The sequence below is a fragment of the Artibeus jamaicensis genome, unplaced genomic scaffold (genome assembly GCF_021234435.1).
Source record: "Artibeus jamaicensis isolate MK-2021 breed Jamaican fruit bat unplaced genomic scaffold, CSHL_Jam_final contig_76, whole genome shotgun sequence".
Lineage (NCBI taxonomy): Eukaryota > Metazoa > Chordata > Mammalia > Chiroptera > Phyllostomidae > Artibeus > Artibeus jamaicensis.
The window spans coordinates 24,760,956-24,785,364 of NW_026521954.1; the positions used below are offsets into that span (position 1 = coordinate 24,760,956).

Sequence of the window (24,409 nt, forward strand, 5' to 3'; positions counted from 1 at the left end):
AGAAGGACCTTCCCGGATTGTCACTAGTGTCCTTGTCCCTGCTGTTAGGGCTGAAGGCACTGCTCACTAACTCAAGGCCACCTCCCCAAAGGCAGCCTGGTGGTCACCATCACCTGCCAGGTAAGGAAACTGAGGCTCAGAGACGGGAAAGGCCCATCCAGATGAGCCTGGATCTGGGTCCGGAAGCCACTTCCTCCGAGCACAGAACTCACACAGGTGACAAATTCATGACAACTGTCTCCCCAGGCTTCTACATGGGCCACAGAGGGTGGTAATACCTCCCCCTGAGGACAAAGGAGCTGACCCCTAGGCTGCATTGCCAGGCGAACCCTGGTGCCTTCTCCAGGAGAAGTTCAACCTCAACCTCAGCTTCTCAGAAGGGGACAGAGGAGAGAGCTACCCTTGCAGGCGGCAGCGCTGATGGGTACGAGGAGCCCCTCGGCTGTAAACCGCGCTCGGCCCTGGGGGAGTGTAAGTAACTCACAGACCCCCTGGTGCCCTCAGTGGCCTTGGGGCTCCCGAGTGATATGGTTTTTGCAGAAGGGATCCTGGAAGCTGTGGCTGAGACTGTCATCACAGACACAGGTCCCCATGCGGGACAGGGGGCTTCTAAGCCCCAGTGGCTCCCAGACCTGGCACCGGAGCGTTTACTGGGGTGGGGGTGGACATAGAATGGCCCCTGGTCAGTATATGGTCTTCGTGAGGACAACGCCCCCTGAGAAACTCCTGCTGCCCCAAGCTGGCATGCATGTCAGGGCGTTGCAGACTCCGATCCCCTCTTTACCAGCTGTGTGACCCTGAACAAGGATACCACCTCTCTGAGCCTTGGCTTCCTATCTGCAGAGTAGGGACAGCCACCCCCTGCACCATCCAGATGCAGTAAGTGAGCTAATGGTGTCCATACAGACACTCAGGGCCCCCACTCTGGGTCCCCCACATACCTGCCAAGGGCCCTGGTTCCAGGGCACAGCTGGGGTGGGGAGAGGTCTGCCGACCCAGGTGCCTGCGGGCCCCCAGCGCCTCCTCCCATGGCAGACACAGCCACTCGTCCTGAACGCAGCCCGGGGCCTCCTTCAGGGAGACACAGGAAGCAAGAGAGCTGAGCATCCTGGGCCACAGTGTCCACTCCAAGCCCGTCCCCGCGGGTCCATCCCAGTGACCCCTAAAGGGAACCCAGAGGAAGCTGAGGCTTAGGGAGCAGAGGGCCCACAGCCTGGCCCTACAGTCCCGCCCTGGGTGCCGGGTCCGACGGGCCAGACGCCCCCATCGGCACCCTGGCTCCATCCCGCAGGCAGCAGGAGCTGTCCTGCCACGGTGCCTCTGGGCTCCGAGTCCCCCTGCTCCCTTCCCGCTGTGTCCTGCCCACGGAGGCGATGCCTGCTCCGGGGCTATGAGCAGTCCTATCCCTCAACCGTCCACAAATCCCAGATGCTACAGCAAATGTCCTTGGGCGGGGCCCCTCCGCCGGGCCTGTCCCCAAGGTGCATGGTGCACAGCAAGGCGCTGTCCCTGTACAGCATTGTCACGGACAGAGCTTCACCTCGGCTGCCACCTGCAGGGGTGCGTGGGGTTGGCAGGAAGGCCCAGCCCTGTCCCGCCGCCTACGGGGCCCCTGCCCCAGGCCACTGCTAAGCAGTCCTACCCAGTGCCGTTGGCCGCCCACCTGCCCCCCACCTGACGCTGAGGTCCTGCTGTGGGGACCTTGGCTCCATTTGGCCTGTGCCCTCCTTAGCCCAGCACACAGTAGGTGCTTAACAATTGGTGACAGCTGGATGAACAGACAGCACCTGCAGAAAGGCAGGTGTTTCGCTGGTGCATTTATGGGGAACCACATGTTAAGTTCCTCCTGTGTGCCAGGTGCTGCTCTGGACGTGGACGAACGGAAGTGAACAGGTAGTACCCCATCCCCTGACCTGTCCCCCAGGTCTTCACCTGCTCCCAGCACACCCCTGACTCAGCTCCTCACCTGGCCTCCTGCACGAAGCTCCTGAGGGACCCTCTACAATGCACCAAGGCCACCCTCGGCCCCTCAGACTACAGACCCAGTAGCAGTGCGGAGGCTAGGCACTGGGGGCCACGTGGCCGTGGGCCCCCCTCACCCTGGCCCTGGCTCCGGCCTGAACCACACACCTGCCCATGCTCTTCCTTCTGCCTGCGGGCACACCCCCCACCCCCCCCCCGGGAAAGGGTGGTCATCGCCTGCTGCCTGCTGGGCCAAGCCCCAGCCCCCACCCCACATGCCTCAGTCGCAGCCCCTCCCTCCCACACGCTCGGCCTCCCAGCAATCCCACTGACCTGGAAACTGGGCTGCACCTACGCTGCCCAGGCAAGGAGGGAGAAACCCACCCCCACCGGCTTGACCAAATAACAACAAATAACAAGAAAAAAAGCGTTGCCCGGTATGTGTGAGAAACTTCAGACGTGTCTACTCTCAGCTCCCCCCACAGAGCAGGGGTCTCCGCCCTGGCCCCACCTTAGCCCAGAAGCTTTAACGGGCACTGAAGTGCAACCAGAGGGGCCCGGGCACCAGCATTCTGCGCTGCGTTCAGCCCCCGTCTGCCCCACCACGGCACCCTCCTCCTCACAGCCCTGTGGGCTGCCGGCCCCTCGTTCTCATCCATTTGCTTCCCACTGGATCAGAAATACAATTTCTGTCGGCAGCTTAAGGTCACGGTTGGAACACGGAGAAGAAGAGATGAAGGGGAGAGAGGAGGCGGGAGAGAGAGCGGACGAGAAAGAAGACAGACAGAGGGCATAGGATGGAGAGAAGGAGAGACGGAAATTCAGGGTAAGCAGCAAGAGGAGGGGGGAAGGAACGAGAGACGAACAGACAGACCTGGGGAGGCAGGAGGGCAGCGTCCAAGGCCATTGTTCTGCTGTTTATTTCCACTTGGACTTTTCCAACACCCCGGTTGACTTCAGCTCAGTTTAACAGATACACACTGAGCAACTACTACGAGGCGGGCCCTGGGCGGGGAGGGCTGGGATATAGCCACAGATAAAGCGCACACAGACCCCTGCCTCGAGGGGGTGCTGTCTGTGGGGGGCAGCCCAGAAGACCATGCTCCGCACCTTTCATTTCACCAGGGATGAAATCAATACTCAGAGAGGGAGAGTGACTTATCCAAGGTCACACAGCGCACACAGCAGGCAAACAGGCCGGGAGCTCAGGGCTCTAAGTTCGACCCACACTTTCTCTCCCACTTTGCGCACCTCTCTGCTCCACCTTGTTCATCCTTCCCACTCCAGCACCCACGGGAGCAACTGCCCGTAACTGCGTGGTTTTAGCTTTAGTGTGTGATCATTTTGAAAGACGAGCAAAAGCAAAAAAACGGGGAATTCAGTGACACCCAGACACAAATGTCACTTGTGGGTTAGACTCGATCCTTCTGGGCTTTCTTCTGTGCATAGAAGAAACTCTTCCAAGTCTGTTTCCACAAACTGCCAGTTTTCGCCTTGTGCCTTTTCCCATGATGTTTTTTCAGGATTCGCTCCTCGCGGTTCCTCCGTAATGTGGTGTTCTGTGGCGGCCACACAAGGATGCCTCCATCTTACCAAATCGGGTCCCCGACCGAGCGTTTAGGTTGATTGCAGTTCTCACCGACTGTGCCAAGTGTGAGAGGCTCTTAGCAGTGGGGGAATGGACAGAACAAGGGGCAGTCTGGAGCCTTCGCTGAGGCGCGACTGTGCCCAACGGAACTAGAAATGACCTTTTTGTGTAAGACCGCTGGCCTTTATTTCAGTTCACATCTGTAGCTTTTGCCTATGTTTTATTTCTCAGCGCTATCGCCGTGGTGTTTTAAAGCCCTCGCTTCCTGCCGGAGTGAGTGACAAATGTGAAGCAGCATTTCTGGTGACAAGGAGGGGCTGCCTGTACTGGCTGAACAGTGAAGCGATTCCTGTAACTGCCACCAGGGGTCGCTCTCCTCACGCTGCCCTGGCTGCCAGGTGGAGGCCAGTGGAGAGCCCTACATTCCTGGTGTCGCTGTCCCCAGATCCTGGTCTCAGCTCTGAAACAACAGCCCGACACTGACTGACACTTCAGAGACGGTGACTTTCAGTCTCCTGGTGTAGCCTCCCTGGTACCCTCCAGGCCGGGCTGCAGCAGTCAGAGACCCAACTGCCACTGTCTGCACCCGCGCCCCGCTGAGCTCTGGAGGAGCAGGGTCACCCCACAGCCCCGGCCCGGCACCGTGCCTGGGACAGGGCAGGGCCCCGTGACACTTGCTGAAACCACTGAGGTGCAGGGAGGCGTCTGCCTGTCGGTGAGAAGCGTAGGGGTGGACAGGAATATGGGGCAGAGGTGGGGGACCCTTGTGTTTGCACGGCCAGGAAAGGATGACTCAGGTCCAGAAGTGTTCTCCTGCGCATGCTTGTTGCCATGACAACCTCCCGCCCCTGGGTCTTTCAGGGGCAACTGCTGCTGCAGCCTGAGGCACGGTGGTGGCCATCCCCAGGGCTTCACACGGCGCCTACCCCAGGCTTCCCCTGGTGAGGACGACGGCGACCCTTCAGGGCTGAGAGGGGAGGAAGCCCAGGAGGCCAGAACTGGGAGCTCTAGGCAGACTGAGGCAAATGGAGGCAGGGCCACAGCCCTCGCCCGCCCTGTAAGAGGTGCTAAGGGCTGAACTGTGGCACCTTAAAGGATGTTCACGTCCTAACTGCCCCTCCCCAGTACCTGTGACTGTGACCTCATGTGGAAGCAGGGTCTTTGTAGATGGACATCAAGACAAGGCCCAACCGGAGCAGGCTGGGCCTCGCCCACCTCACCTGCCCCTGCAGGCTGACTGGTGACTGGGCCAGGAGGACCACACGGGGGATCGCCCTTCCCAGAAGGCCACTGCAGTCCCCTCAGGCCAATGGGGCTGGTGGCCACGCCCACTCCAGGCCAACAGCCTCTGCTTCCGCCAGCAGGTCTGGCCGACGAGTGGAGACTATCAGTCACATGGAACCTTCTCCATTCAACAGTCAGCCCTCAGGGCAGACAGATAAAAGGATGAGAGAGGTAGTGGGGACGGGAAACTATCATGTAAGTAGTGTGGGTGTGTGTACCCAACGTCCCGCTGGACCACACAGGCCCTGGAAGAGAGGATGGCGGGGATGATGATGGCGGTGACAAAGGTGGTGACAGACACTAAATCTCATTGCCCACTCACGATGTGCCAGGCACACTGCTAGGAGCCCTCCCTGACCCTGTTATTTCGCCCTCATGGTCAGACAGGGAGGCAGCCCCCGGTGTCACTCCCAGGTCACACTTGGGAGCACGGGGGCACAGGAAGGGCAGTGACCTGCCCAGAGGCACCACCACGGCCAGGAGGCAGAGCTGCACTGAAACGGCACTGGCCAGGTTGCTGGGGACCCTGCCCCTCACACTGTGCACGGCCCACCCCATTACACACAGCTTGCCCCTCTGCGTGGCCCACCCCACTGTGTGCAGCTCCACTGTTTAAGGGTGGAGTTTTCTATCCTGCAGCCCCTACACAGCAGCTTCCGTTGCCTACTCTGCTCCTTGGGGAGCCGGCTTCTCTCAGCACTAGAGGCAGACTGGCCAGGGACGGTACTTTATGGGCCATTTAGGGAACTTTCTTGAGACTTTAGACACGGCGGACTCCAGCAAGGCCTTGAGAGCATGCGCCTGGGGCACAGGGACCTTTAATGGTGATTTGTGAAACGTGGAGGTCTCGGATGCCCTGGGACGAGGGGCTTGCAGGCTGATGCTACCCAGCACTGACATTGCCCACAGGCGCTGCCCCTGCTCGACAAGAACACCCCCAGCCCTGGCGTTACCAGGAAAGGGCAGCAGCATGCAGTCACGGCGCTGATCTGGCCCTGGCCCCCGCTGGCCCTTGAACTTGGGAGCTGGGTGCCCTTGGCCAAGCCACTTAACATCCAGGGCTTGGTTTCTCCATCCTGTCAGTGGGAGAACAGCACCTGGCTCACGGCTGTCTGAGCATCCAACGGGAACATGAAATGCCCTGCGTGTCAGTGGGGTCTCTCGGATATTTAGGTGTTCGCCCCTTCTCTTAGGCAGAAGGAAGACGGAGTCGCAGTGTGTGGGGGGAGGACGTGGAGAATCAGGACTTCCGCCAAGAGCCTAAATGAGGGCCTCACATTTAGGGAAATTACAGAAAGAATTCTAAATGACAATGTCCAGCTGTACACGGTTTATTTCCCAAAATTACAGTAAGGTGCCAATAGCAAAAATACACTGTTTTCCTTTCACCCGATAACCGGGATGGGCGGGGGGAGCCAGACAGGCAGAAGAGGGCGGGGGGGGCGTCCGGTGGTGAGAAGATGAAGTGGACCCAGGCCCGCACACTGCAGACGCGAAGGAGGCAGGATGCGCCGCGTTGTGCTGACAGACACAGAGGTCTGCAGTCCCCGGTAACTTGAAATAGGTCGTTTAGGTCCCAAGATAAATTGAAGAAAACTTTTTTTAATGAGCAATGTCGCTCGAGCTAAGGTTGCTCACTGCTTTCTCCCTAAATGCCCGGCCCCTTGGAGGGAAGCAGGGGCCTGGGAGGGGCCGACCTGGCTCCCTTTCCAGGGCAGCGTGAGGAGGGAGGGGACAAAGCACGGGGCTCACACAGACTTGGGTCTGGTTCCCGCTCTGCCTCTGCCACTGTGTGGCCACCGGTCCCCGGGCCACCTGCGCCTGCGGAGCCGCCCTCATGAGTGCGGCGAGGGCACCACCTGACCCGCCTCACATCCTTCGTGAGCACTAACCGGCATCACGCCTTTGAGGCACCCAGTGGGGTGCCGAGCACAGGGCAGGCGTGTGTTACAGGTACGTTTTTACTGTTCTGTCATTTTAATGAATAAGTAAGTGTCCTCTGTCCTTGCCTCTAGAGCTTGCCAAGGTCACACAGCGAGTGAACCGGAAGGCCCCACTGCTGCGCATTTCCTGCTGCACCGCCCTGCTGCGCTACAGGGATGGCTGTGGGCTGTGGGGACGGAGACACCCGGCCCCTCGGACCTGGGCCAGCAGAGAACAGACAATGAAGGATAAAGGGTGGCTGGCTGGTGCCTGGAGAGGCTGGAAGCAGAGGTTAGGGCCAGTGAGTTGATGGAGCAGGGTAGCCCCTGGGTGGGTGGGTGGGTGAATGGGGGGAGGTGAGGAGGACTGGCTGGGTAGATGGGTAGACCTGGCGGGTGGGATTTGATGGGTGGAGGAAGAGGGAGACTGGGGGATGGAGAAGTCGGTGACTTAACCAACTAGCCGTCCGAGAAAGAGAAAAGCAATCACTCCTGCCCTCAGGTGCCGCCGCCACTTACCAGGCTGCAGGGACCAGCAGCAGCCACACTGCGCACTGTCTCCCCAGGGGCCTGGGCTCCCAGCTCCTCTCGCAGGCACCTGTTCTGCTCAGTGAGGTCCTCCACCTGGCCCTGCAGGCCGATCTCCGACAGCTTCAGCTCAAAGATGTAGCAGCGAAGCTCCTCCAGCTGCCCCTGCAGGCTGCGCTCCCTGGCGCGCTGCTCCTGCTGCTCCTGCTGCTGGCGCGCCGCCTCATCCCGTTCGCTCTCGCTGAGTCCGGCCCTCGCCTGCAGGGCGCGCCACGCTGCAGCCTCCTCGGAGGCTGCCTGAGGACCGGTTGGGCCCAGGGGTCCACGACTGCCCGGGGCCGGGGTGTCCAGCTCCGCCAGCAAGAGACCCGCAGCTCGGCAGAGGCGCCGCACGTCCCGCTCCAGCCGCCGCACCTGCTCGCGCAGGACCCGCTCCTGCTGGCGCGCCAGGCCCAGCTGGCGTCGCTGGGTCTGCCGGCAGCGCTCCAGGGCCGCGGTCTGCTGCCCCAGCGCCTGGTCCTTGTACCGCAGCTGCTCCCGCAGCCGCCGCAGGCGCCACCGTTGCCGCCGGGCCGCGCGCTCCTTCTCCAGAACCTACAGGTTGGCGTTGGACGAGGGCGTCAGGAAGCGAGCCCAGGGGCGCACCACCGGGGCTCACACTTTATCTTAAACTTCACTATTTTGTTCATCATGGAATATTTTTGCAGTCAAATGTTGCATCAAAATATTATCTGGATTACTGAGCTTTTCGGCACCCCCTTAAATTTTGCACAGGAGGCGAGCGCCTCCCCTCCCCCTCCTAGGGGCCCACACACCCAGGAGCTCTGCAAGGCGGGGCTGTGGAAGGAAACCCGGCAGAGGCGGGGCAGGCGCCCGCTGGTGCACACCCGGAAGCTCTCCAGGGGTCCCACGCCAGTTCGTCAAGAGCTACCACCCTGACGCCCTGAAGGTCCCCACGCCCACCCAGGACCTCTCCACTTCCCAGTGCCTAAAGGGATAATGCTGGCCCAGCAAGGGTGAGCTGGCTCCGGCTGGTGTCACAGCAGGCGTTCCTTACTGTGAACACCCCCCACCCCGTGGAGTACAGTATCGTACAGTGACCATTCCCTCTGGACACTCGGGAATGATTTGCATACAATCACGTGGTAAAGGGGCTAAAGGTCACGCAGCCAGGATCCCGCCTCCACGCCTCTGATTCCAGGCCTTGTCTCCAGGTGGGTGGTACACGTCGCCCCCACCTGACACCTCGCCCTCCGCCCACCCCCGAGCTGCGGGCTGCCCTGGGCTGACGGGTGTGCTCGCTGAGTCGAAGCACATGGTGGACCTGCCTCCCCTTGAGACTCTCAGCGGCATGTGCCTGGTGCTGCTCCTACAGGAGAGCTTGCTGAGGACGGACGCGGGGAGCAAAGAGCAAACGCAGACGGGAGCTGGTGGGCAGCTCCGCGGGCTTTGTCTGACAGCGTAAGGGGGAAACACGGGCAGACCTGTAGCCCAGCTCCCCGCGAGGAGACTCTGGGTTGGCCTGATGGATCCTGTCACAGAGGGAGGACGGTGCGCGGTGCTCTGTCACAGGCACAGGGCTGCCTTTATGGGCCAGAATGACCACAGGTCTCTATGGAAATGAGGCAGCTAAGGTGCAAATACATGTTGACTGGGATGTTGGCCACGACCGGGTACCCAGGGCAGAGCGAGCTCATGCCAGCACTTCCAACGAGCTGCTCCGACATGCACACGTCTCTGGGGGGAGGTCCAGAGTCAGAGGTTCAGGCGGGGCTGCAGCTGGGCCAAGGGGTCCCCAAGGGACCCTGAGCAAGCCCCTCGTCACTCAGAACTCCCAATTCTCACTTGGAACGGGGTTACCTGACAGCTGTTTCCCGGGAGCACACAGGTTTCCTGGGAGAGGCGTGGGGGCGAGGCCTTTCGTATCCATGGAGCCCCAGCCCTGGGGCCCCTGAGCCCCACACCAGGCCCCCCACCCCCGTGGTCCCCTGGCTTCTGTCTCCCCGCCGCCCTGTGAACACCTCACGGTTATGGAGCAGTGTCAGATTCACCTGGGAAATCCCACGTGCACGTGGCGTGTGGCTCAGAAGTGTGTAGCGACACACTCGCCACCGAGATTCCTGCTGGTGGGACTGCTCCCACCACCACCTCTCATGTCAAAAACTCCTCCTGGGACACGGACGGCAAGGTGCCATACACCGAGGAGGGGAATGAGCCGGACTTTCTGCACCCGAAGCTCCAAGTCAAGGGGCAAAGGCCACGTGTGGGCCTCCCTGGCACCTCGGATTCACGCAGCTTAACAGAACACCTCTGCTTCCCACGTGGCGCTTCCGTTTCAGTTAATGGCTAAAGCGGTGTCCTGGGGCTGTTGGTACCGCTTTTCTGACCGTGAGGAACCCACTTCGGCAGCGCGCCCAGCCACACACACGCACGCACGCACACGCACGCACGCCTGTAGTCTCCCGAAACAGCTCCTGCCCAGACACGCGAGGCCCTCCGTCATTTACCAGTTGGTTGTTTCAGAAGTTGGGCTGTGACCCGCAGAACTGGTTTCGCAACCCCCCCGACAGGTGTCAGCCTGAAGTTTGCCCGTCGTGGCACTGCCCAGCAAGTGGAGGTCCGCTGAGACGGGCCGGCCCCGGGTACTCCGGGCGCCGCCCACGGCTGCCCCCCACCCGCACCCTCTCTCCCCTGGAATGGGTTATTACTGATCACAGAAGCGGCCAGGGTTATCTGCAAGCCCACTGTTGTGAGGGCGTTGCACGTATTAACTCACTTGAACACACAACAGTTTGAGGGTGTTGGTACTAGATCGCGCCCCTTTCACAGATGAGGAAACTCGGGCCCAGAGAGGTTGGGCCCCTGGCCCTGGGTCACACAGCTGGTGAGCGGGGGAGCCGGGTTGGCTCCAGGCAACTGCCTCCAGAGCCCGCCCCCGTCTCATCTGGGCTGTCTCTCTCCCATGTACCCAGACTGACGTCCCTGAACCTGGCCTGAGCCCCTGAAGCCCGCTCCCCGTCGCCCTCGGGATTCGGTCCGTGCAGCGGCCCTGGCGGTCTGGCTCCTCTGGAAGCCTCCCGTCTCACCGACTGCCTCTCCCCACCCCCACCCTCTGCTGGGTCCAGGCAGCCACCGCACCTTCCCCTCCAAGCTCAATGCTCCCAGCCCAGGCCTCCGTCACTCCCCCACCCGGGCACACACACATCGCGCCTGCACCCCTCTTCACGACGCTGGCATCCAGACTAGAGTTCCCCACTTCCCATCTCTGTTCCCACCTGCACTCCAGCTCCTCAGGCGGTGACCCTGCATCATCACCTCCCTGTCCTTAGGCCAGAGCTGGCTTCCCTGACACCTGGCCCACAGACCACGAAAATGGCCTCTGCCCAGAGCTCCCCGTGAGCACACAGCCCCCCACAGGGCACCCAGTGCTCTCACACCCCCTAGCGGGTCCCTGCAGGAGCCTCGTAAGGCAGGCAGAGCAGGATGGGGATCCCACTGTACAGATGGGGCAGCTGAGGACCAGAGGGGCCACGTAACCTTGCCCCAGGCCCCGCAGGGCTCTCCCGGCAACCCCTCCCCAGTCCACTGCATTTGCTTAACTGTCCAAACCCAGGGGTGTCCCTGCTGGGACCAGAAACCCACACCGGAGGGAAGGAGGGACCGCACCTGGCTGGCGAGCTCCCCCTGCAGCACCTCCAGCTGCTCCTGGGCCCGGAGAGAGGCGCTCTGCTCCTGGCACACGCGGGCGCGCAGCTGGTCCACCTTCTGCAGCAGCCTCCGCTCCGACAGCTCCAGCTCCTGGATTCTGCAGCGGGAGGCAGGCGGCGCTTAGTGGGGCTGCAGTACACTCTGCCGAAGGTTTCACACATCACACCGGGCAACCTTTTTTGTTGTCATCTGGCCAATTTAAGGTTTTGACAGTTACATTTTATGAAACAGTCACACATATCTTTCTAAGGATGACCTGTAATACCTCGAAGACCTCTTTGGAGTAAGGAGGCAGCATGAGTTAGAAATCGTAACAGTACCCTCATCTCTAAGCCAGTATCCCGAGCCTGGGTGATACCAGTTAAGGACTGAGCCTGAGGCAAACATCTGCATTTTCCTCCTTGACTCTTCCCTTCACCAGCCCTGGAGGAAACTGAAGCTCAGAGAGGCCAGGCGACTGGCCCAAGGACACACAGCATCACAGAGCGCACACTGTCTGTGCCCCACACTCACAATGTTCACCCCGTGCCCCGCTGCTCCCCATTTGAGCTACATCCCCGCGAATCTCTTCTGAGGAGGTAACCGAAATTCAGAAAAAAATCTCCCGGCAGTTAAACTAATCTGCACCACGAATGACAGCAGGACGTTGGAAATGACCTAACGTCTAACTGGACAGCCAAGCCCCGTGAAGGCCTTTTCAACTTCCTGGGGAGCGTGAGGCTGAGCCCCAGGCTGCAGCAGCAGCAGCTCGGGCGCGGCCATGCAGAAAGGGGGAGCATGAATGTGGGGGCCGGAAGCGGAAGTCTGGCTCCGGTCCCGTCGGGAGAGAAGAGCATCCAGCACTTCCCTGTCTCCTAGCATCCAAATCTCCTTACTGTGCCAACCCCCCTCCAGAACAGAAACCAGAAAACACAGGGGAAGTGCACTCCCGGCCTACGTGGACCAGGTCCGCCCACCGTCACACCTTTCCCCAGGTCCACGGGGTCACCTGCTCACCCAGGACAGACCCAGCTTCCCTGGGAGGGGACATCGCTTTGCCCCCTGGCTCTGCCCCTTACCAACCATGGAGCCAAAATCGGGCTCACTCACCACTCTGACCCTCAGTACCTGTATCTGTGACAAGCAGAGGTGACTTTGCTCAGAAGACTGTTGTGAAGAAGAAATAAAGTGATGCACTATTGTTAATAATACGGCCTAGCGTTTCCTCTCCCTCTCGCTCTGAGGCCCAGGCGAGGGCCTGCAAAGTGACACAGGGGAGTGTAGATTACAGTCGAGCCCCTTCCAAACCTGCAGGCAGTGGCTCCAGACCCACCGGTCACAGAGTCAGGTTGACTGGTTACAACAAGGAGTGACACCAAAACGGGACGAGAAAAGCCTGTCTTTAGTTCCCGAGACCGACCTGGAACACTGACCGTGAGCGGGGTTAATGCTGACCTTGTCCCTGAACTTAAACTACACGGAAAACGACCAGTCCCACCGCGGCAGGCAGCCTAGCAGCCCGCCCACTGGACCCAGTGGTGTCCCCTTCCAATGCACAAGGGACCGCAGGTGTGGCTGGACATGACCCTAGACCACCTGGGTGGGCCCGAGCTGCCGCCACAGCTGTCCTCCAGAGAGGGAGGCGAGGGCCGTGCAAGACGATAGGCGACCAGCACCGCAGAGGCAGGGCCCCCACTGTGGACACTGAGGGGCCGGGACAGGCCCCCAGCAGGCCTGTGAGAGCTCGGCCGCCCACGCCTGCCTCCGGCCGGGGAGGCCACTTTTGGCTCCGCCTGCTGTCTGAGCCGCCAGGCCGGGCTCCTATGTTTCATCAGCCACAGGAAACGAACACACCGCAGACAGGAGAGAGACACAGAGGCACGGCACTTCGCGGATGCACCACCAGCGTAAAGCGTCCCAGGCAGGGCCGCAGAGAGAGCCTGGAGCTGGGAGGCACCCTCCGGGACAGGGCGAATCTGTCCCCTTGTGGCTGCTGTTCTCGGCAGGCTGCCTGGGTTCCAGTCCCGCGCTGGGGGTGCACCCCGAGTGCAGAGAGCAGAGGACACGGCCCGCATGTCCCCACAGGTGGCATGCCCAGGGTAGCCTCCCCGCAGCAGGCCCCAGCCACAGAGGCCGTGCCTCTGCATGGCAGACGGTGCCCCCGGCTCTGTGCCCCCGGTTCCCCACGCACCTGCCCCAGGCCCGTGGACCTTTGGTGCCCACTGGCAGCCTCTCTGGAAGAAGACCCAAACGCACAGCCGTGTGAGGGCCGCAGCCCGCCTCGCTCCCCAGCTCTCAGCCCCCGGGACTCATGTCAGTGGATGAACGGGCCCCCCAAATTCATACATTAAAGTCGGAACCCCAGTGCCTCAGAAGAGGCCTGTATTTGGAGATGGGATCTTGACAAAGCAATTAGGGAAAAATGTGGTCACTCGGGTCGGCCCTCCTCTAAACTGACTCATGTCCTTATAAGAAGAGGGGACTGGGACACAGACACACAAACAGGGACAGCCACTCGAGGACACAGGGAGGAGAGGGCCGCCCATCACCCAGAGAGGCTTTGAAAGGAGCCAACCTGCCACACCTCGATCTTGAACCTCCAGCCGCCTGAACTGTGAGGAAACGACTGCTGCTGTTTAAGCGGCTCGGCCTGTGAAACTGGGTCATGATCATCGCAGGAAACTAACCCAAATCAACACGTGACTCTGGGGGGAGGGGCGGTGAGAGCAGGTTTGGAATGAGTGGGTGGGTGGTGGGTGGGTGGAAGGATGGATGGACAGACGGACAATCACAGTTTGACCCACAGAATAACAAAATAATTGTTCCGATATATGAATTTCTTCATGTGAAAAGTATTACAAAGAGGAAAAAAGTAAAGGACAGGGAAATATACATTGAGTGACTGGCCTTCATTAAAATGAAGGGAAGTACAAAAAAATGGCACCGTCCCAGACAAATCCAAGACGCCGCCGCTGGGACGTCGGTAGACCAGTCGGAACCGACCCCGGCCCTAACCACCCTGCACCTCCATGCTGGGGTCCTCCTCTGCCTCACCGTTCTGGGGCCCAGCACCCACAAGGGACTGACAGAGAGAGCATAGGCTTTGGAGAAAGACCTGGGTTCAATGCCCAACCTCTGGGCCACGATGGTTCCATCAGGAAAGCAGCCCTCGCCAGGAATTCCGATTCAGCAGCACAAAACGAGTACCAAGAACCTGCTGCAAAGGCATCGGGTGAGCTGACGGCCAGACAGAGATGACCGGCAGCCAGAAACCAGATGCTGCCGAGGGCCACCAGATCCCTGGGGTCGGGCCACCCTCGGGAGGAGCAGGACCACAGAGGAAGCCAGGAGTGTGACCACATCGTAGCCACAGGAAGAAATGTCACCAGGGCAGAAGAGAGGGGAGAACACCCTGCTTCCCTCATCCTCCTCCCTCCGACTGCCCACCACCCGGGCCCAGATGGAGGCCAGCGAACCTGGGAGACCTGCCTGCAGGCTCCGCCCCCGGGCCACAGAGGGAAGGAAGCGAGGCGGGCAGGTTATGTGAGGTGGGGAGCCCACGTCTTCGGCCACAGACAGGAGTAACACCCCCTCCCGACACGGGCCTGACGCCCCAGGATTCTGGAAATACGCAGAGCGGGCCAGGCCGCCTACGTACCTGCTCCTGAGCCCAGACTCCGACCTCACGTATTTGTCCACAGCGGCCAGCAGCTTCTGCTCCGAGGCCTCCAGCTGCCTCCTGAGCATCCCCGTGTCCACGTCTGGGCTCCGCCCAGCGGCTGCCTCAGGAACACACCCCTGCTCCTCATCACTGTCCTCTGCGTCCCGGAAGACCCAGGCCGTGTCGATCTTCAGGTCCACGTTCATGACATCAAACCCCTCGCTGCTGGGCGCTCTGACGACATAGCTGAACGTCTTCTCGGAGCGTCCTGTGGCTGGTGGCTCCATCCCCGCATGGTTCACGGGTCAAGACTTCACGAAACTGAGTGAATTCACGGCATCGACTCTCGGAGGTTTCACGGTGGGTGCACCGCCTTCAGATTGCGCAGGAAAACGTCCCTTGGGGAGGGCAAGGAGAGGTGGATTATTTATGAGTCGGGGCTCGGGTGTCTCGGGCACAAACGTCATGCAATGTGAATGAGGGCCTCTCGGGTTGCAGGCCAGCGTGCCGGCACTCACCCAGAGCGAGACGGTGTCGCCGGGAAGTCACTTGGAGTTACAGGCCGAACACTGCATCCAGGGAGGTAAAAAGGAGCGCCGGGCAGGCCCATTGGTGAGCCACGGGGTCTCAGCAGCGAAGCGCCAGTTGACACCCGTGAGAATGAGGCCTACGCCAGCTCTTCCCGTGCAGCAAACTCACCAGGGAACTTCCCCTCACTAGGCGGCTCCCACCCACCTCGCCCCACTCCCTGGGAACCCTCAGAGGTCGGCATCGGCAAACCCATTCCACAGATGATGGCACTGAGAGGCTCTGGGAGGTGTGGGGGTGGCTTGTCCCAGCCCCGAGATGGGAAGGGGCAGAGTCAGGGTTCAAATGTAACAGCCCCAAAGAGACGGCAGCAGGACAGAGGGAGGGGGAGGGGCTGCAGTGGCGCCCTACCACAGGGCTGGAATGGGGGTGCACAGTTTGGGGTCTGCAGAAGCCCCCAAGAGTTCTGAGACAACCTTCAGGATGGGGACCGTCTTTGGCAGGCCTCTGGCAGGTTCTGGTTAAATGTGGGACAATAAACAAAACAAATAGGTGGGATTCCTGCAGGTCACACGCCGGTTCCGGGAGGGAGTGGAGGGACCAGCAGGAGCCATGGGCCCCAGACCCACGGCCCGCAGGACGGCAGGATGAGGACAGACCGGGAGCTTGCTCAGAGAGGAGCCGGCTCAAGCCAAGGCGCCATGTCTCACGCTCCCAGTCACCACAGCCCCCTCGATGGGCCACCTGACCCTGCCCTCCGCCACCCGGCTCCTCGCTGGCCGAGCGGCCAGGTGTGAGGGTGCAGAAGCCACTGCACGCGTGCTAGCTGCACCGTGACCAACAGGTCCTGTGCCGGGAACCCAGCAGGGCCCTCCTCTCCCCCTCCCAGGAGATCTGCAGGGAGGGGCAGGTGGGGGAGGGTAGATCCAATCCTCCTTTCTGCGTGAGAAAGTGACCTTGGGTTCAGCTGACCTTGTAGCTCTGCTCCCCAGGAAACCACACACACACACACACACAGGCATGACCATCGGCTGTGTTACTAGGCAACCACCACAACAACCCCCCGGGGGCGCACCTCACCTGGGCCAGGAGGGCTGCGGCTGCCAGAGCTCAGAGCTGCCCTGAGAAGATGGCTCTTGGAACCCGGCCTGTCCCTGGCAGGGGCCCTGGGAAGCCATGTCTGCGACTGTCACGAGAAATGCTGGCTCCTGTTGGGGACTTTGGTCTTCTCAGCCAGGGCAGCTCCCACACCTGCCTGCGGGCCCCCCACACCCTCACATCTGAGCTGTCTCAGGGAGTGGCCCCGGGTCCTGGTGGTCTGTATGGTCCCTCTGAGGACCCCTCCCACTGAGGGAGCAGCGCGTGCACCTGCCGCGTCTCCCGCCGGAGCTCGGGAGACCCTCGGGTCTGCCCAGGGTTGTGCCCAAAGAGGCCCCTGGTGAGGCACCACAGGGGGACCACCCCCGACCCCGCAGCCGGAGACTCAGAGTGGCCAGTACTCTGCCGGCGTCCACGGCAGGGAGGAGTCCGGGCTGGGAGTGGAGCCGGATGGCGTGACTTCAAGTCCAGGCCATTCCAGCTGTATTGTGTGTGCAGGTGAGCAGACGGAAGGATGGACACGGGAGGACATGAGGACCGCGCTGCTGCATACTCCAGCAGCAGGGAGGGTGGGGACACCCGGAGCAGAGCGGTGTCTCCCGCGTCCTTGGCCCCAGAGAAAGCAGATGTGCTTTTGTCATTTCCCTCGATGTGTGCCCCCCCCCCCAACCTGGAGGGTTTGGCGTTGGCTCATTCACGTTTGGCCACTAAATGCTGGCAAGTCCTGGAGGCTGGTGAGGCGGGTGCTTTGGGTTTAGATTTCAAAAGAGAAGGGTCGTCTCTCAGCTGCCTGGTGCGTCTGCCCCGGGCCCCAGTCCTTCGGTTTGGCTGGAACACCCCTCCCCGCCTGACCCGCACGCCCTCTCTGTGCCCGTTCACACGCCCTTTCCCCCCCCTCGGGTTCCCCCTTCTGCGGGCCTGAAGCTGTGCCGCTGGGCTCCCTGCCCGCTGACTCCTCCCGCGGCCTGCACTTCGGTCCCGTTAGTTTTCTCCACGGCTCTTCTCACCAGGTGTTCTCAGAGATGGCTCTCGCAGGCCACCAGGCACCGAACGGGGACTCTCTGTCCTTGGGTCACCCGGAATGGCCTTCAGCTGCCTTGTCCAACACAGACGCGCCGTCCTTCCCTTCGCCCTCTAGTTCGCTGGGTCTGGTCTGACTCCCAAAGTCTCCCTTCCAGAAGTGCGGGAGGCAACAGACCTGTGAGCAGGCACCTTCTTCCGGAAAAGCCCACCCGCCCGCCCCAGGAGAACCATAGTTACGACACTGAAGGCAGCCTCTCCAGGGTTCCTGCCTGGACTCTGCTCTCGCCAGACGGCGCCCTGCCTCCTGGGCTGTCCCACTCTGTCCCGTCTCCTGGGGGGCTGGATTCAGGGGCTGGTCCCCCGAGGTCAGGGAGAGCGGCCTTCTTCACCGAGGCCGTCAGAGAGGGACCTGGTCTCAGGCCACAGACCCTCCGGGGATCACTCCACATCCCATCATCTCTTCATCCGCAGCCTCTTGCCAATGAAAATCAAGATGCAAAACAGCCCCGGTGTGGCAGAGGGGGGGCCGTGTCCACCTCCCAGTCCCCACTCCACACGGCGCCAGGCACTGTCACCCTCTGGGAGTTTCTCCAGGTCACACCATCACAGCGATAGAACCCACAGCTTTCCCTTGGACACCTAAGTTCCCTGAGGTCCGCCCTCCGCAGAGGGCGAGGCTCCAGCCCACCGCCCGCCCCCGCTCTGGCCATCAGCTGCTGAGTCCGCTGCACGCAGATCTGGAGGCTTTGGGGACTGGGGCTGGACTTTGGTTCAGGCCACAGGGGCCCTTGCAAGTCACTCTGGATGCACAGGGCACAGCTCAGGGACATATGTACACGATCTGCACCCCGCTGGGCACGCACTCCTTGGCCAGGGGAGGTGCACGGCGCAGGGACGCCGGCCGTCCCCCGAGAGTGTGGTCACTGCCCATCACTCAGCTTCTGCTAATTGCACTTAGTTTCCTGGTCTTCAGGTCTCTGCCCCCCACGCTCAGGAAGGTACCTCGGTGGGGACTCAGGTGTGGCTTCGAGTTGACAAATTCCCCTTCGCCCCTGCGGAGGGCCTGGGGCTCGGCCGGGCCAGGACCCACTTTCGACCCGAAGGCCTCCCCTTCGTGCCAAAGTCAAGTGCTTGTGAGTTCTGGTTTCAGGCTCTGGGCTTGGAGCAGCTTGTTTTGCTGTTGAATTTGGTTTGAGTGGGGTTGGGGTTGCCACAGGGACTCAGTTTATTCCATACGCTCTTTTTCCATCCTGTGGGATCAAAAGCGATTTGATAGGACTCAAGAACCAAGGGTTAGAACAGTGGGAGGGGCCCCTGGCTCACATGCCCCCACCTGCTCAGACTGCTGAGCTGGGCCTGCCAGCTGAGCCCCCTGAGGGGCGCCCCCTGCGTCCAGGGCTCCGAGAGTCAGTCCTCCAGCCCCCCCACTCCGCCCCCACGGCTCCCACCCCCAGTCTGATGACGCCTGGCATCGTCCCTTGGCTCACTGCACACTGAAAGGACATTAACCCTGTCCCACTGGGTTCAAGCGCTGACCTAGGCATGGGGCCCAGACGCTACCAGGCAGAGCCTGTGAGGGCAGGGGTCAAGTTCAGGGCACCTGGGAGGACAGCAGGTGGGGACACAGCATCAGGGCTCAGCCCGGGGTTCCAGGTGGCTCGCAGATGTTTCGGACACCCCTCAGAGCTCACTCAGCTCTCATTCTGGGCTGGACTGGGACGCAGGGCTCTACACACTGGGGGGCCTGGCAGACCCCTGCCCCAAGGTGCGGGCTCGGAACAGGGAAAATGAGGGTGGGCCTGATGACCGAGGTGAGCTGGGAGTGAGATGCTTGGACCCAGGGACCAGAGCAGGCCAGCTGCCCGAGGGCGCCCCTGTGGTCCCTGGGGTGGGCATCACAACCAGGTCGAGGGTGGGGAAGGGGCTAGGGTTCTCTACACAGGCCTCCTGGGCGCAGACCCCAACTCTTCCAGAAGCCCACTCTGGTGTGGACCCCACGGCAATTGGCACCCCAGGAGCTAAAGCCAACCTGGGAAGAACCTCAGGGAAGAACCACAAATCCCCTTTTCAAGATGAAATACAACAGGGGGCCAACAGGGGGCGTTGTTGGTTCTTCTTCACAATGCGCTCCCCACAGGGTCCTCCCCACCCCCGCCCCGAGGTCTGGAACCCGCCAGGGACCCCAGATGCCCCCGCCAGAGAGGCCAAGCCTCCCACGCCTCCCCCAGAGAAAGGGCACTGCCCACGCCGGGAGGGACGCTCCTTCGTAAAAAGTTACAATTTTTATCTGAAATGGAAGGATACCAACCCGAGTTCCTGGCTCACGGGCGTCATCAAGGCCACAGAATGAATGCTAGTGAGAAAAACAAAAAAAGGAACAAAAACTATAAAATAAGACCAAAAGAAAATGAGGCAAAAAAGAAAAGAAAAGGAAAAAAGATGTAAGCTATGGGATCTGGAATTCATTGAAAGCATTTTATAAGAACTTCAACACTGGGATTAGGTTTGGGAGGAGGGATGGGAGACAGCCAGGTTCAGGGTCTGGCGTTACCTGGGAAAGTCACCACGGGGTCGTGGGCGGACCCCAAACATCCTCGAATTCGGACGGGGGACATTTACGCCAGGGACCAGCGCTTGGTGGGGCCGGGACTGGGGGGGCTCTAGTGACAGCTGGGCCTGCCAGTGGCCTGGGCGACCCCACCCAAGGGCGTGACAGATTCCATTCCAGGTCACCGGTCCCCAGTCCCACCGGCCCGACTCCAGCCCTGCCAGGGCTCCCTCTCCCAAGGGCATCACTGTTCAAAACTTTTTCTTAAAAAGAAAAAATGGCAGGGAGAAAATGACCTTAAAGGAAGGAAGAATTATACAGGTCAGCTGGAGAGCAGGGATTTTCCCTAACTTATTAATGACTTGCTTTGTCCAAGAGGAGTCGCTGCTCATCAGGAGACACACCTCCTCATCACCTGCAACTTTTAAAAACAATTCTTGCAGGGGTTTGTTTTTTCCTCCAAAAGGAAGGTAATAGCTAATGATATTTAGCTATTGATAGCTAATGATATTTACTGAATAGCTAATAGCTAATGATATTTACTGAAAAAAACTGAAATGCAAACAGCCAACTTTGAAACCAGTTTGGCAGTCACTGGCAGTGATGGGGGGGGGGGGCTGAAGGAACGACCTCGCTCTTCACTCTCTACACAAGGAAACTGAGGCCCAGGAGGGGGAAGGACTGGCCAAGGCCACCGGGGGTTTGGCAGGGAAAGGGTCGCTGATCCCTGACGACGGGGGCCAGCTGTGCTCACGGGGTGCCCGCCTCGGCTGCTCCCATCCCGTCTGCGACAAGAGGGGACAGGCCTGCCCACAAACACTCGCTTGGAGAGAAGAGTGAAAGGAGCCACGTGGAGGGGTCAAGCATTTCCCAGATGTTCTCCCTGCTCAGGGCTTAGCCCTCCTGATCCTAAAGTTTCGGTCAGCGAGAACAACTGTGTTGTGCTTTAGTCTTTTCTGTCATATTTTGCTCCGTGGCCCATTTTGCAGAAACAGGGGTGATGCTGGCTGGGCAACAGGGGAATCCACGCTGGGGGCCACCCAGTCTGGGCCTTGGCCTCGGAGGTCCACAACCTCAGTCTCCTTTAACCTCATTGAACCCATTCGGCTCTCGGCACCGCCCTTGGAGAAGTATGAAGCCGCCCTTAGCAGGTGGGAGCTGAGGGGTGAGGCCCCGGGGCCTTAGAGCCCACTCGGGGGAAGCCGGGAGAGGGGGCTGGGCTCATCTGTCTGCAAAGCCAGGTTTCCCCTTGAAATTCTCAAATTAAATTACACTGGCGATCCCTTGGGTCCTCAAACCTGGAAGGTTTGGGAGCCAGCGTATCTGGCAGCTGTGAGCTGGAATCCCCACAGGGCGCCCCACCCCGGACCCCTCCCACAGTGGCCCTCTGCTGCCCTCCTGAGGACGCCCCGGGCTGCGCAGTCCTGGAGGCCCGAGGCCCCAGCTGATCTTAGAAGCTGGGGCCACAGCGGAGAGCCGCCCCGCCTGTGGGCACGTGTCTGCCCCCCCAGGACAGGGTGGGCTGGCGCCTCCTTTCTGCAGAGCCCTGGACACGGCCCTCGGGGGGTGGCGCTGCCCAGTCCAATCCGCCTCCGCGCTCACGAGACCCGCCTCAGAATCAGACCACGTGCGCCTCCCTCCTTCCTCCCCAGGTGACCACACACGGCCCTCCAGGATTCAGCCTGAGGTCGCCTGCGGGGGCACGTGTCCCCCACTGACCCTGCAGAGAGGGCTCGAGCCCTTCGCCCCCCACCGCCAGCTCACCACTGCGATGTGACACGAGCGATGATGGGCTTTTTCTCTACTCGTGAGTTATTCACGCTGAGGCGCTCGGTCACACCCCCTCTGTCTCGGACAAAGAGGCCTACCAGCTGGTCCCCGTCCTAAGGAATCCGTGACCACGGGATTGGTGGCATGGGGACCAAGAAGCCACCCACGTGTGGTCCTGACCAGTGGCGTGGCAGGGGGACCGGCGAGGGGGCCGCGACATCCCCGGAGACCCGGCTGCCCCTTCCCAGGTGCAGGACCACGGACCAGTGGCTGAACCTTCCTCTCCCACAAAATGGCAGCAGTGTGGACACACGGGTTTGTGTGTGTCTGGCTTCTGTCTGGGAGGGAGGGGACTTCCAGGGACGCACAACGGGCTTTGGCAGATCAAGGTCATTGAAGGTGAGCGAGTCCCTAGGAGGAAACTGACGTCTGTGGCTGGTTTATCGCTCAAAAAAGAGGGTCCCCTCATCTTCTTTTGTGGAAAAAAGGACACTCCACACGCATCCTCCCCCCCACACACAAAGTTGGTCCCAAACTGCACTTTTCTTCCCTAGAGAAGGACACAAAGCAGCTACTTGTTTTTTGGACATGCTGACCTGGGGGCAGGAGGGTGGGGCAGACAAGGGGTGCCGGAGACAGGCCTGACCTTGGGCAGGAGGAGGCGGGCTCCAGACACCCACCTTTTCCTCCAGCTCCTTCAGGTGGCGCCTCTGCATCTCCAGCTTGTCCTCCAGCTCCCGGACTCTCTGAAACACATCGGGCTGCGGGTCAGGAGAAGTAGCCTTCCCGGTTCTTCCCGGTCTACCAGGGAGCGGAGCAGGAGCCGCGGGGTGTATGCACACCCAGTGGGCAGCCAGCTGGCCGGTCGACGTGCACAGGCCGGTGCCACCCGCCTCCGCCCCTGAACCAAGCTCAAGGGCCCCTGGGCATCCCGGAGGCTCCCTGGGCCCCCAGAGGAACTCCGTTCTGACCTGTCACTAAGACCGATTTTGCCTGTTCCGGAAGTGCACGGAAATAGAATTATACAGTGTGTGCTCTGAAGACAGGGTCTCTTTGAAACACAGACATCAAGACTGGACCAAGTGTCCTGGGCAGGATGGTGGGTTTGCAGTGGCACCTAATTCCATGCTTTTATTTAGCTGGACCCTGGGAGGGAGTGGGGACAGGGGAAGTGGAGGGGGTGGGCGTGGCTGCAGCGTCCACCCCGGACTGACCCTAACCCTCTCTGACCCTCACTGCCCTGGGAACCGGCATCGCTGTTCCCACTCACACTGCGGGCGTGAGCCCCACTCAGCCCCTCCTGTACCATGTGCCAGCCCCGGCCGGTTTCCCCACACTGGGACGCAAGCTTCAGGGGGGCCAGGGCGAGGCACAAAAAGGTTAGAAAATCACAGACCAAAGCGGCGCAACGAGAAGTGGGCGATGCGTTTGTGGAGATCCGCATGGGCCTCGAGGGCTCAGGGTGTCGGGCTAAGCAACCCAGACTCTCCTCTGGGCAATGGGGAGCCAGGAGGGTCTTCGGGGAGGGGTGGGGCTGCACTGTGTGTTAGGAAGCGGTGCGTTGGGGGAATGGGTTGGCAGGAGAGGGACAGGACCCCAGGAGGCATTGCAGTGGCCTGCGGTACCAGCAGTTGTCTCTGCAGGCCAGCAGGCGCTAGGACACTGGACACTCAGGGGAGGTGTGTCACCGGGGCCCAGTGTGGTGGGGGAGGGGAGTGGCCGCTGAGGGGGGCCGCCCGCACCTGCTGGGCCTGCTGCAGCAGCTCCATGCGCTCCCGCAGCACCTGGCTGTCGAACTCCCGGCTCTGCCGCAGGATCTGCCGGCGCACCTTCTCCACGGAGGCCTGCAGGGCCTCCCGCTGGCCCTCGCTCAGCGCCTCGTCGGCCCTCTGGCCCGGCTCCTGCTGCAGTGCATTGTACAGTGTGGCCTCCAGCTCCTGGATTTTCTGAGCGGCCCAAATCAGACAGACAGGGGACAGTCACAAAGGGTAACAGGAACAGCCAGTGCCCCAGCCAGGACCCCGAAGCCCAGGGAGGCTGACCCGGTGCAGGGGAGGGGGACACCCGGGGTCACGCAGAGAGGCCGCAGTCACAGCTCGGTGGCGAGGGCCCCCTGGGCACACATCTCTGAGGATGTGGTTTCCTCGATCCAAGGGCAATAGGACAGATAAACCCACGTCCCTTAAACGGTGCGATTCGGCTGGTCCTCATTTTATCCCTGGCTTCCAACGCACTCCCCGGGCTTGGGAACATGTCTCCCCTTTACAACAGGGGGTCTGTCTCAACTCATTCACTGTTGGTTTTCAGCCGGCTACTTAGGGTGCTGTTTTACCCCAAAGCAAACAGCAGCCATGTTCTAACTGCTCCCTGTGTCCCCCAAAAGGGGGACAGGCGCCCTTTGCTGGCAGGGTGTCAGCTTAACCAGCTGGAGGACTCAGGGGGCTCCGAGTTTAACATCAGAGGGGTACTTCTATTCAACCTTACGGGAAGACACAAATACAGCTACCTCTCAGAATGTCTAGTGACCAAAGAGAAAACTTTCTTCTAGCCCCGCCCACATCCCTCGCTAAGGGACAACCCCTGTCCTAAGATGGCACAGAGCAGCCTCAGTTAGGGTGGAAACTGACAAGAAGAGGCCAGAGCGGGTTTGAGGCCTGGGGTGGGGGGGCCAGTGTAGGTGACCCTCTGCCACCATGTGCCCGCCGCTCCTGCAGCCACCTCGGGCATCTGCAGGTTGACCTAACTCCCTGCAGGAGCTCTGGGCCCACTCGGCCAAGGCCAAGTTCCACCCACAGGCTTTACCCCTCCCC

At 61.0% G+C, this 24,409-nt stretch overlaps 2 protein-coding genes across 7 annotated transcripts in view; both read right to left on the reverse strand.

Annotated features, from left to right (window-relative positions):
• CUNH4orf50 (chromosome unknown C4orf50 homolog) overlaps positions 1 to 15,718 on the reverse strand; it is a 38,156-nt gene extending 22,438 nt beyond the window's left edge. Inside the window, exons 1-7 of the mRNA XM_053672275.1 lie at positions 15,151 to 15,718; positions 14,630 to 15,030; positions 10,946 to 11,089; positions 10,600 to 10,603; positions 7,276 to 7,866; positions 6,224 to 6,388; positions 942 to 1,071 (exon numbers count right to left, since the gene is read on the reverse strand). Of these exons, the coding sequence (XP_053528250.1) occupies positions 942 to 1,071; positions 6,224 to 6,388; positions 7,276 to 7,866; positions 10,600 to 10,603; positions 10,946 to 11,089; positions 14,630 to 14,919 (1,324 nt within the window). The 5' untranslated portion in view covers positions 14,920 to 15,030; positions 15,151 to 15,718. The remainder of the gene's footprint in view (positions 1 to 941; positions 1,072 to 6,223; positions 6,389 to 7,275; positions 7,867 to 10,599; positions 10,604 to 10,945; positions 11,090 to 14,629; positions 15,031 to 15,150) is intronic.
• Positions 15,719 to 17,536: 1,818 nt separating this feature from the next.
• JAKMIP1 (janus kinase and microtubule interacting protein 1) overlaps positions 17,537 to 24,409 on the reverse strand; it is an 88,882-nt gene continuing 82,009 nt past the window's right edge. For all 6 annotated transcript variants that reach the window (XM_053672436.1, XM_053672439.1, XM_053672440.1 and 3 more), the window contains 4 exons: positions 23,342 to 23,545; positions 22,280 to 22,345; positions 19,590 to 19,634; positions 17,537 to 18,531 (listed from right to left, as the gene is read on the reverse strand). In XM_053672436.1, the coding sequence (XP_053528411.1) occupies positions 18,502 to 18,531; positions 19,590 to 19,634; positions 22,280 to 22,345; positions 23,342 to 23,545 (345 nt within the window). In that variant the 3' untranslated portion in view covers positions 17,537 to 18,501. The remainder of the gene's footprint in view (positions 18,532 to 19,589; positions 19,635 to 22,279; positions 22,346 to 23,341; positions 23,546 to 24,409) is intronic.